Source organism: Peromyscus californicus, unplaced genomic scaffold, assembly GCF_007827085.1.
Source record: "Peromyscus californicus insignis strain IS unplaced genomic scaffold, ASM782708v3 Scaffold_9__1_contigs__length_137607984, whole genome shotgun sequence".
Lineage (NCBI taxonomy): Eukaryota > Metazoa > Chordata > Mammalia > Rodentia > Cricetidae > Peromyscus > Peromyscus californicus.
Genome location: NW_026294617.1, coordinates 74,482,659 through 74,493,289, shown reverse-complemented (window position 1 = coordinate 74,493,289; position 10,631 = coordinate 74,482,659). Strand labels below are relative to the sequence as shown.

At 50.0% G+C, this 10,631-nt stretch overlaps 1 protein-coding gene across 1 annotated transcript; it reads right to left on the bottom strand.

Moving 5' to 3' along the window:
- Window positions 1–2,902: 2,902 nt before the first annotated feature.
- Hjv (hemojuvelin BMP co-receptor) lies at window positions 2,903–10,366 on the bottom strand. Its single transcript, XM_052731726.1, has 3 exons — window positions 10,270–10,366; window positions 9,172–9,719; window positions 2,903–8,657 (listed from the first exon to the last, which is right to left on the bottom strand). The coding sequence occupies exons 1-3, from the start codon at window positions 10,364–10,366 to the stop codon at window positions 8,034–8,036; spliced, it is 1,269 nt and encodes a 422-aa protein (XP_052587686.1). The 3' UTR covers window positions 2,903–8,033.
- Window positions 10,367–10,631: the final 265 nt, after the last annotated feature.

The following is a 10,631-nucleotide window of genomic DNA, read 5'->3' as shown; positions in this document are numbered from 1 at the left end:
GTCAAGTGCACATTGTGAGTTATTTCGTAAAGCTTGCATTTTAGGAAACATCAAATGACTCTACATATAACTTGGTTAAGGTAAAAATAATTTCAGACTGTCTAACGTATTGTAACCCCATAAGCAGCCAGCCAAGACACAGGCTGTAAAAAATCGGAAGTCCCACGCTTTGCAGACCCTGGAAAATGTGTAACTTCCTGATTTGACGGATGCTGTCCGAAGATACTGTTTCAGCTAAGACTGTCTGTTTTGTACTTTGCTTTTCACCCTGGACATTTAGTGAGGAAGTGAAAAAGAGATCCGGGCTCTGTTGCTTGCCAAATGACTTATATAGTTAATGACCTATGTGGTCAGCATGCTATATAAACAAAGAGTCTCTGGTTGAAAGAGAGCTGCTGAGTCCTCAATGTGGATCACCCCTTTCTTCTACACTTCCTCTTTGGGACCTGAACCCTGCTGCAGCTGGACTTGGCGAGACTGATTTCTCCATGCTCTGCAAACTGAAATTCGTGACGTCTTTGGTAGTAGGGTCTCGACACCTAGTCATGTTGTGCAACCAAGACTGTATTGCTGGGGTGGGGGTGGGGGTGGGGGGGCTCAGACGCTTTTTAGAAATTGATTTCCCTCACCGGATGGTGGTGGCACATGCCTTTAATCCCAGCGCTCAGGAGGCAGAGGTGGGTGAATCTCTTTGAGTTCAAAGTCAGCCTGGTTTGCAGAGTGAGTTCCAGGAGAGCCAGGGCTATACAGAGAAACTCTGTCTCGAAAAACAAAGAAAAAAAGAAATGGGTTTCCTCTCTCCGGAGAATTGCCGGGCTCTTCTTTGAGTAACTTTTAGTCACTAAGCGCCCCCTGCTGACAGTTTGTGGAGTGGCCCGTCAGAACTACTCACAGGGTTAAATTTGTGTCTCTTACCTCCTTCACCAGAGGAAGGGGAAAATGTGGACCACCTTTTTGGTTGGTTGGTTGGTTTTGGTTTGTTTTTCGAGACTTGGGTTCTCTGTGTAGTCCTGGCTGTCCTGGAATGCCTCAGAGATCCACCTGCCTCTGCCTCCCGAGTGTTAGGGTTAGAGGCGTGGGCTACCATGCCCCCCCCCCCCCACTTTTAAGTTGCAACTTTATTTGGGCGTGCTTAATTTATAAGTTGCACATACTGGGGTTGGGGATTTAGCTCAGTGGTAGAGCGCTAGCCTAGCAAGCACAAGACCCTGGGTTCAGTCCTCAGCTCCGGAAAAAAAAAATAAGTTGCACACACTGACAGGATATAACCATATGACTTTTAATATATACATACGTCCATCAGCCAGACATGGTCTCTGAGTTCATGGTCAGCCTGGTTTACAGAGTGAGTTCCAGAAACAACCAGAGTTATATATTGAGATCATGTCTTGAAAAACAACAAAAAAAAAGTAGATATATGCATATGTATGTCCACGAAATGATCACCACATCAAGGTTTTCTTGCCTCTTTCCCTCTCTTTGGCCATCTCCAAGAATCCATTGATCATCTCTAATTATATGTCAGTTTGCATCTTCTGTTTTTATATAAATGGAAGAAAATAGTAATAGCATCCCCCTACCCCAGATGACTCTGTGCAGCCCAGCTGTCAATGGACATGTTATCCTCCCAAGTGCTGGGATTATAGACTCGTGCTGGCCTGCCAGGCCCCATTTAATTAATTTATTTATTGAGTCCAAGTTGCCCAGGTTGACCTTGGACTTGAGCTCCTCCGGCTTCAGCCTCCAGAACAGCTGGCCCGGCTCTCTGGCCTGGTTTTGATGCGGTTTGCCCCTCAAGTGTTGAAGGTCTTTACTGTGGCAGTGTTGAGTGGTGGGATTTGTAAGAGAGGGACCTTAGTGGACAGCTTTTGGTCAGTGGGAGGAATAGAGGTAGTTCTCAGGAGTCCCGAGGCATTTCTCACCAGAGCAGCTTGCTGTAAGGAAGAACCCACCCTGGACTTTGAACTTCTCTAACTTCCAATCTCTCCATCTCTCTCCCTCTCACCGCTGTGGTACCATCTGCTATGACTTCCTCAGATCCCAGCCGGTGCCGGAGCTGAGTTAAATCAACCTCTTTTCTTTGTGACGTTACCCAGTCTCGGCGGGCACTTCATTCTAGCAATAGAAAGCAAGACTGTTGCGGGTTCCTTTCACTGTGCACTATTACGAAGAGACGCTACCATGTGTTCCCAGGAGTCTATGATTTCATGCTGCTGCCAGGTCATTGTCCTGTTCTACATAGTCAGCAGATTGTCCCTTTCTTGTTGATGGTTGTTTCTAGCAGTTTCCTCCTAATTGAAACATTTCCTTCTGGAGAGGGGAGGGAGGCTCCAGAAGCTAATGGAAGGTGTGGGACTTCCCTTCAGAAACGTCCAGATATGGGCTGGAGAGATAGATGTCTGCTCTTCTAGAGGTCCTGAGTTCAATTCCCAGCAACTACCTGGTGGCTCACAACCATCTACAATGAAATCTGGCGCCCTCTTCTGGCGTGCAGGCGTACATGCAGACAGAATGCTGTATACATAATAAATAAATCAATCTTTAAAAAGAAAAAGGGAAATGTCCAGATGCACAAGGCCCCTTCTGAGAGTTACGTAAACAACAGTAATGGCTAGGGAAAGCAGGCTTGTTTTGGAAAAATGCCTGTGAGCTGTTCAGGGAGCTCCAGGAATGCAGTTTTCACAAGTTGTCACGAGATCTGCCTGCCTCTGCCTCCCGAGTGCTGGGATTGTATCACCAAGTCATTTTCTGCAGAGCTAGGGATGGATCTCAGGACGTCATGCTCACTAACAGGCACTCCACCAACTGAGGTACATCCTCAACTCTTCTTACCCCTCCCTCCCTCCCTCCCTCCCTCCCTCCCTCCCTCCTTCCCTCTCCCACCCCTTACCCTCTTCCTCTCTCCCCTCTCTCCTCAGGGTCATACTATACAGCCCTGGCTGATCTGGACTCCGTGTTTACCTGTGTGCATAGACTAGTCTGTCCTGGAGCTTGTAGTGAGTCTCCCACCTCTGCTCTCTACATGTTAGAATTGTAGTCAGATTCCATGATGCCTGGAGTGTACGCTTACTTTAAAGGATGCCTGCCAAGGGCTGGAGAGAGCCCGGATGATAAAATGTTAGTTTGCTATGCAAGCATGAGCTCCTGAATTTTGATTCCCAAAAATCCTCATTTAACAAGCTGGGCATGGAGTTGGAGAGATGTGTAGTGGGTGACTGTTTGAGCCATGCCCAGAAGCACCGTGAGGTAGCAGGTGACTGTTACACCTGCCTATGACCTTGAGGTACATGCCCCTGGGGCGTGGCCACTGGGGGATCCTTAAGACCTGGGATGCACAAAAACACTCTTCTCTTCACTACCTCGTGGTTTTGGAGGCTGGAACGGACCAGGGCAGAGCTCACCTGAGAACAGCACTGGACCGTGCCAAGATCCTGCAACAAATTCCTTTATAATCTGTCTTGTGAGTTAACCCCCAAATGAATTCCTTTGCTCATTAAATAGACTCCATGGATTGCTAACGATATAATCCCAATAGTGATGGATCAGCAGTTAGGAGCACATGCCGTTCTTACATATGAGCCATGTTTGATTTCCGGCACCCACAAGGCAGCTCACAAACATCCGTAACTTAAGCTCCAGGAGATCCGATGTCCTCTTTTGGCCTCCGAGGACTCCAGGCATGCACACAGTGCACAGACAAACGTGCAGGCAACACACCCACCCACATAAAAATAAAAATAAATAAATCTAAAAACAAAAAGGCTGGGGAGGGAGCACATTCAGATCTCCCAGAGGACAGTTCGATCCCTAGCACCCATGTCAGGAGACTCATTATTTATTGCCTGTAACTCCAGTCCAGGGAGATCTAACTAACCCTGCATTCACATGCACATACCTGCACAGAGACACACATGCACATAGTTAGAAATAATAGAAATGAATCTTTGAAAAGGCTGGGTAGGCTCAGTAAGGTTTCTGTTGCTGTGATAGACACCATGATCAAGAACAACTTAGGAAGGGAAGGCTTTGTTGCAGTTTCCAGTTTCCAGGACACACTCTGTCACCAAGGGAAGTCAGAGCAGAATCAGGAAGGGACCTGGGGGCTGCAGTTGGTGCCCTGCATGGTTTGCTCAGCCCGATTTCTTCTCCACCTCAGGACCACAGCCCAGGGGTGGCACCCCCACATTGATCATTAATCAAGAAAATGCCTTACAGGCTTGTATACAGGATAGCTGGTGGAGGCATTTTCTCAATTGAAGTTCCTTTTCCCAGATAACTCCAGATTGTGTCAAGTTGACAAGACAAAACAAAAACAAAAAATAAACAAACAACAACAACAATAAAAAAAAACCAAAACAAAACAGGACACTAGGTGTCACACACATTCAATCCCAGTGCTTGGGCAACAGAGATAAGTGGATCTCTGTGAGTGTGAGGCCAGCCTAGTCAATATTGTGAGACCCTGTCTCAAGGCAAATCAAAACAAAAAAGCTGGATATAAAAATTTAAATTTAAAAGAGTATGTGGGGGCCTTTGAGACGGCTCAATAAAGGCACGTGATGCCAAGCCCGACGACCTCGGGTTAATCCCCAGAACCCACATGACTTGAGGGAATGGGCAGAGTTTCTAGGGAGGAGTCGAAGACTGGATGAACTCTGCAGAAGATCCAGGCATGGTGTTCACACCATCACTCCGGAGTCAGAGACAGGAGGATCAGGAGGACAAAGCTATCCTGGGCTACACAGAGTTCCAGGCCAGTCTGGGCCAGGAGACCCTGTTCCAAAAGAGATTTAAAATGCAGAAGACGTTTGTGAGGCCAGGGCTGACAGGGTAAGCACTGGCCAGATCTTATGCGGGTACACAGGGGTGTGCAGGCCGTATGCGGGCACACAGGGGTGTGTTGCCAGGAGAGTGGGACCCAGAGCTACAGAGGATGACAGCAAATGTGTGAGCAGGTCAGAGAGAGGAGACCCCAGACCGTGGGGTACCTGAAGGGGAGGGCTGAGACACTAAGTGTGGAATCATCACCTTCCTATTTGGTTAGTACCCCAAAGAGCGTACCCTCTCTCCTTAGTCTCTCCTCTACAAACTGGATTACTTTGGGCTTGTTTACCTTTCCCAACACTTGAGAAAAGGAGGGCACATTTTGTTTTGTTTTGTTTTTTCGAGACAGGGTTTCTCTGTGTAACTGTGGCTGTCCTAGAACTCTTTGTAGACCAGGCTGGCCTCAAACTCGCAGAGATCTGCCTGCCTCTGCCTTCCAAGGGCTGGGATTAAAGGCGCGCAGCACCACTGCCTGGCCAGAAGGGAGCTTTTATAGTGGCATCCACAGCCTCAGTCCTGCTCTGCCTAAAAGACCCTAACCCTTCAGGCTTACACCCCCAAAGCCCCAGGAAATGAGAAACTAAAAATCTAGTTCCAAGGGCAAGCTGACTCAGCCATCACTCAATCACCCCTGTAACAATGTAACAATGTAAAAAGATTTCTGTTAAGAGATGTGCTCAACTGTGACTGGGATAGTTGCAAGTGTTCCAGGAAGGACCACTGTGACCTTTGTGTAAACTCCACTCCCGCCCTGGTACCCTCCTTGAGGTTTCAGGAAGAATGTGCATGTGGACGTGACTGTACCCACTCTGTGATCAGACCATGATCTTGTGAAACGAAATTGTATGGGAATTGTAATCTTGTGGTTTTTGTGGGTTTTTCCTTTAAAAACCCCCATGTGGCTGCAGTAAGATGCGGCTCATGGTCTTAGGAGCAGAGTTTGCCCGTCTGTACAGTCGCTTCAATAAAAACCTTGTGCTGTTGCACCAATTGGACTGGAGTTTGGGTTCTTGGGGTGCCCACTTGAGACCCCAAACCTTTGGGGTCTGCCGACCTGGGTCCACAATCACAATCCTTCATTACTCTGTCTCCTCAGCAATATGCTGGAGTGGTTAAGAGTTAGGTTTCTGAGCTGGGTGTGATGGTGCATGCCTTTGATCGCTCCATTTCTGTCTGTGTATGGAGTGATAAATACAGATAGAAGAATACTGTCTTTCTTAGAGAGTTATGAATAATAAGCACCATTACTTAGTTTAGTTTTGAGAAGGAAGGTTGAAACAGGATTTCACATAGCCCAGGCTGGCTTTGAACTTCCTATATAGCTAAGGATGACCTTGAACTCCCGATCCTTCTGCTTCCACTTTCTGAGTGCTGAGATTACTGGAATGTGCCACCACAGAAAGCTAAAAGAATTGTTATTATTGTTATTATTATTTTGCAGTACTAGCGATCAAACCCAGGCCCTTGTGCCTGCTCCTCCAGTGCTCTATTACTGAGCTACTGCCTAGTCCTTAATGCATAAATACATATTTAAGATCTTAAAAAATGTATGTGTATGTGTGTGCCTGCATGAATTTGTGTGCACCATGTGCTAAGGAGGCCTGAACATATGTCAGATGCCCTGGAGCTGGAGTCGTAGGCCATTGTTAGCACTGTGGGTGGGAACAGAATCTGAGCTCTCTGTAAGAACAGAAAGTTCTCTCAACTGCTGAGCCATCTCTCCAGCTCCATACATCTTTGATGTGTTTATAACTTTATTGCACATTTTTTCTTTTTTCTTTTTAAGATTTATTTATTTTTATTATTATGTATACAGTATTCTGCCTGCATGTATCCCTGCAGGCCAGAAGAGGGCACCAGATCTCATTATGGGTGGTTGTGAGCCACCATGTGGTTGCTAGGAACAGAACTCAGGACCTTTGGAAGAGCAGTTAGTGCTCTTAATCACTGAGCCATCTCTCCAGTCCCTATTGCACATTTTTTTTAAGTGTTGATAACATTGCCTGGCAGATTTTAAGTTCTAAATAAATGTTCGTGATCAGTTTGAACTCTGCGGCCCCACTCCCGTGGCGCTCTGTAATTCCTTCAGCCTATCTAGGCCTTCTCTCTCGTGACTCCATGCTTGTCCTCTGAGTTCCACTCGTTTCCTCGCTACTGGTGACTCTGTGGATAACTCCCCACGGTTTTCACTTCCTGCAAAGCCCTGAACTGTTCAGACCCTGCACAGCTCACATGCCGTCTCTGTGTCTTTCATTACTGCTCAGTACTCTGGTTCTCAACCACCATCTCCCCACATGAATCCAAAGGCCATAGAATTGGGTGAGGAATTACACGCTCCGGGACATAGGTGCACTTCAGCTCCAGCCCTTGAGGAGTACGGACAGTCAGACCAGCAGTTCGAGGCCAGCCTGGGCTACATGAGGCTCCATGGAAAATAAAAAAAACAAATGATGATAATAATAAATAATACTACTACTCATGATTCCCTCCTGTGAATCAGTTTTGTCTCATAATAACCTGTGAACTCCAAAAGGGCAGATCCAATGGCTGAGAACTCTGAGACTTCTTTCAGTGGAAGTGAACACATTGTCTCAATTCCATGTCACACATCTGTAAGGGGATTCAACACAGGTGACAGAGGACAGTGTGGGGAATTTAGAGCTTTAATAATGGATTAGTAAGGGGTGGGGATGCCAGTTTCTGTATTGGCACTAGTCTCCAAAAGCTGACTTCCCTTGTCTGAGAGCTAGACAATGCCTGCTTCATTTCTGAACCCAAAAACTTCCCCTAATTATTTTCTCCTCTTTCCACTTTCTTATAGATAATCACGTCTTCCTTTTCTTAGCTCTCACCTTTAAGAGCGCTCAGCCCTTCAATGTTTTGCTGGCCATTAGCACTCTACAGTCTCTAGGCTTGCAGGAGTGACACCAGGTGTATGTGGAGTGGAATAATCAGCTTACTACAGACGGGACCGGGAAATTCATGGTGAAGACCCCCTACCAAGGCCTGGAATGCAAAACCCTGGCCCAGAATCCTTGTTCTAGGATCATTTCAGCCCTGGATTACAGCCTCATCTGACTCCAGGGGGCTGTCACTGTCTCCTGTATCTCCCCGTCCCCACTAATTTCCTTCCGCACATCTTTGTGTCTTCTCACACCAACCTCCACCCTCAGATCATTTCCAAGCTAGTCACGGGGCTGCTGGCCTACTTACTGAATGCCAAGCCACAGAACAAAGGGGCCTGAAAGAAACGGCAGTAGGAAGGTGGCTGGGGAGAGAGGAGGCCCCGCATCTGAGGGGAAAAGATGTAATTTCTCTAAATCCGGCAAGAAGACTCGGGCATCATCCAGAGCTGTCTGGGCTGCCACAGTAAAGTTGGGGTCACCAGAGACTGAAACATCAAAGACGCAGGATTGGAAGTAGGCGTCTTCAACGGGAAGGCCCTCCTTACACAGCCTTCTGGCAGTGTCTACGGCTATAGCCCCGCGCCGGTTGCGCTCCGAGCGAGAGAGTCGCTGACTCGGCGGGCATCCCCCGACACACAGCTGTAGGTCCTGCTCAGCGGAGAAGGCCCGCGCCACGTCCTCGGCGACCCTGATGGAGAAGGAGAGCTGTCCAGCTGTCTGTCGAATGATTATAGTCGTCCCAATGTAGGCGGCTCGGATCTCCACATGGCTCCCGGGGTTAGCAGTCCGAACGGACAGACTCGAGCCCCCGGGTCTGTCGCCTCCGTTGACAGAGCCGTCTTCAAAGGCCGCAGGAAGATTGTCCACCTCGGCCTGGTAGACCTTCTGGTCAATGCATTCCTGCATGTTCTTAAATATGACGGTGATCTGTGCGGGCAAAAGGGAAAATAGTTTATTAGGGCTTAGTGCGCCCTCCCCCGAGTCTAGCAGCATATACTGTCAGGGATCTGACTCCAGCAGATGCAGGGTGTCTTCAGGGTCCTCGTCCTTCATCCCATCCCCCATTGCCTTCCAATAGTTCCTGACCCCTATTCAACCCCTCGTTCAATTTTTTTTTTTTTTTTGGTCTCAATCTCAGCAACTCCCAACGAAAATAAAATGTCCCTTCTGACTCCTCAGCTCTGCTAGTCCTGGCTGCCACCCCTGAAGCTTCGTCTTCAGTGTTACCTGCATTTGAATAACATTCCTATCGAGAGGAACTGATTTACAAGAGCCAATGCTTGATAGGAGGAAAGCCATTCAGGATGGGAGGGCATGTTTGGGGAAGAGGAGGAACCAGGGGCTGGGTGGATATCTACGGCTAGAGCCCCAGGAGTGGTACGACGAGTGGACCGCGAGAGGACTTCAGAAAGTGGGCTAGGAGGAAAACGGAATCCCTGACCTTCCGGGTGGTGGTAGCGTTGGCCCCCGATGCCACGGGGGAGCTGGTGGCCTGGACAAAAAGGAAGTCGTTATCCAGCAGGGGCCAGGCTCCTTGGACACGGCATGTGTGAAAGTGGTGGTGGAAGCTGCGCACGTGGGGGTCCCCGAAGGAGGCGCAATGCAGGAAGCCCGGGGCCCGTCCGTGCAGCCGGGAAAACCGGGCCTCGTAGTCGCAGGGGTCCGGGGCCGGGGGGGCGGGGCCAGCTCCGGGAAGGGCGGGGCCCCGGGCCGGGGGCGGGGCCGTGGGGCCCTGGCGGGAGCAGTTGTGCTGGATCATGAGGTCCTCGATGCCGTGCACCGCCGAGTGGAAGGCGAGGTCCCCGCGGCAGGTGCGGGCCGTGCGCCGAGTGCAGAGCGCATAGGAGCGCAGGGCGCGACACAAGCCACCCGAGGCCAGCCCACCACGGCCGCCTCCACGCGGCGAGCCCGATGAGCCCCCTTCCCGAAGGCTCAGAGTGGACGAGACGTACTCGGCATTGCAGCGGAGGATCTTGCACTGGGAGTGAGCTGAGGACGGAAGGGAGAGGACAGTGAGACGGTGCCCAGACTCAGGTTCTACCCAAGTCCAGGACGCGCCGAACTGCCAAAAGGCATCCTTCATCCCAGACATTCCTACCACTCTGGTGGGCGCTTTCCCAGCCCCAACCTTCAGCCTCCTACTCCTCGCCTCCTTCTTCAAGACAGGGTTTCACTGTGTAGTTTTGGTGCCTTTCCTGGAGCTCGCTCTGTAGACCAGGATGGCCTCGAACTCACAGAGATCCACCGGGCTCGGCTTCCCGAGTGCTGGGATCAAAGGCGTGCGCCACCGCCGCCCGGCTCCCTCGTTTTCTATACTAAAAATCGTGTAAGCCAGTCAGACCTCTTATCTCTGGGGTCCAAGGACTCCATCTGTAGCCTTCCTCCGGTTAAATGGGAAACAAGACAGGCCTCTTTCAGCGTTGGCGAGCGACTGGGGCTTAGCACTCACCCCCCCCCTCACTCACACGTGCTCACATGCCCACCCCTACCCGGCAGCCTATCCTCTAGATGTGCCCAACCCTTCCTGGCCCTTCCTTACCCTGTCCACAGAGGAGCAGCAGGAGAGTGAGGGTGCTTAGAGCTGGGGGGCTGCCATGGGGGGACCGGGGACTAGGGGCTTGGCCTCGATCCCCCATGCCTATCCAGCCAGATCCCCCCCAGGCGCCGATTCTTCCCAGCTGATGAACCTCCCACCTAGTGAGTTTCGACCGGCAGTTCTGTGACTGGAAAAAAGAAATTTGACTGGGTTTGGGGGAAGAGAAGGGCTGAAGACGGGTCAAGGTGGTGTGGAGAGAATCTGGGGAGATCAAGACAAGAATTACACAGGCGAGCTCAGGAAGTTGGAGGCTTCCAGATGTGAGGTGAGTGTGGCTGGTGAGCCTCTGGGCCCTGTCACCTTCA

What these genes read in the sequence shown, in the direction of transcription:
- Hjv (XM_052731726.1), bottom strand. Translation starts at nt 10,366, where the DNA reads ATGGGGGATCGAGGCCAAGCCCCTAGTCCCCGGTCCCCCCATGGCAGC. An exon ending in GCTGCTCCTCTGTGGACAGG is followed by an intron (nt 9,720 to 10,269) that starts GTAAGGAAGGGC and finishes TTCCGTCCTCAG; the next exon opens with CTCACTCCCAGTGCAAGATC. An exon ending in ACGCTACCACCACCCGGAAG is followed by an intron (nt 8,658 to 9,171) that starts GTCAGGGATTCC and finishes TTGCCCGCACAG; the next exon opens with ATCACCGTCATATTTAAGAA.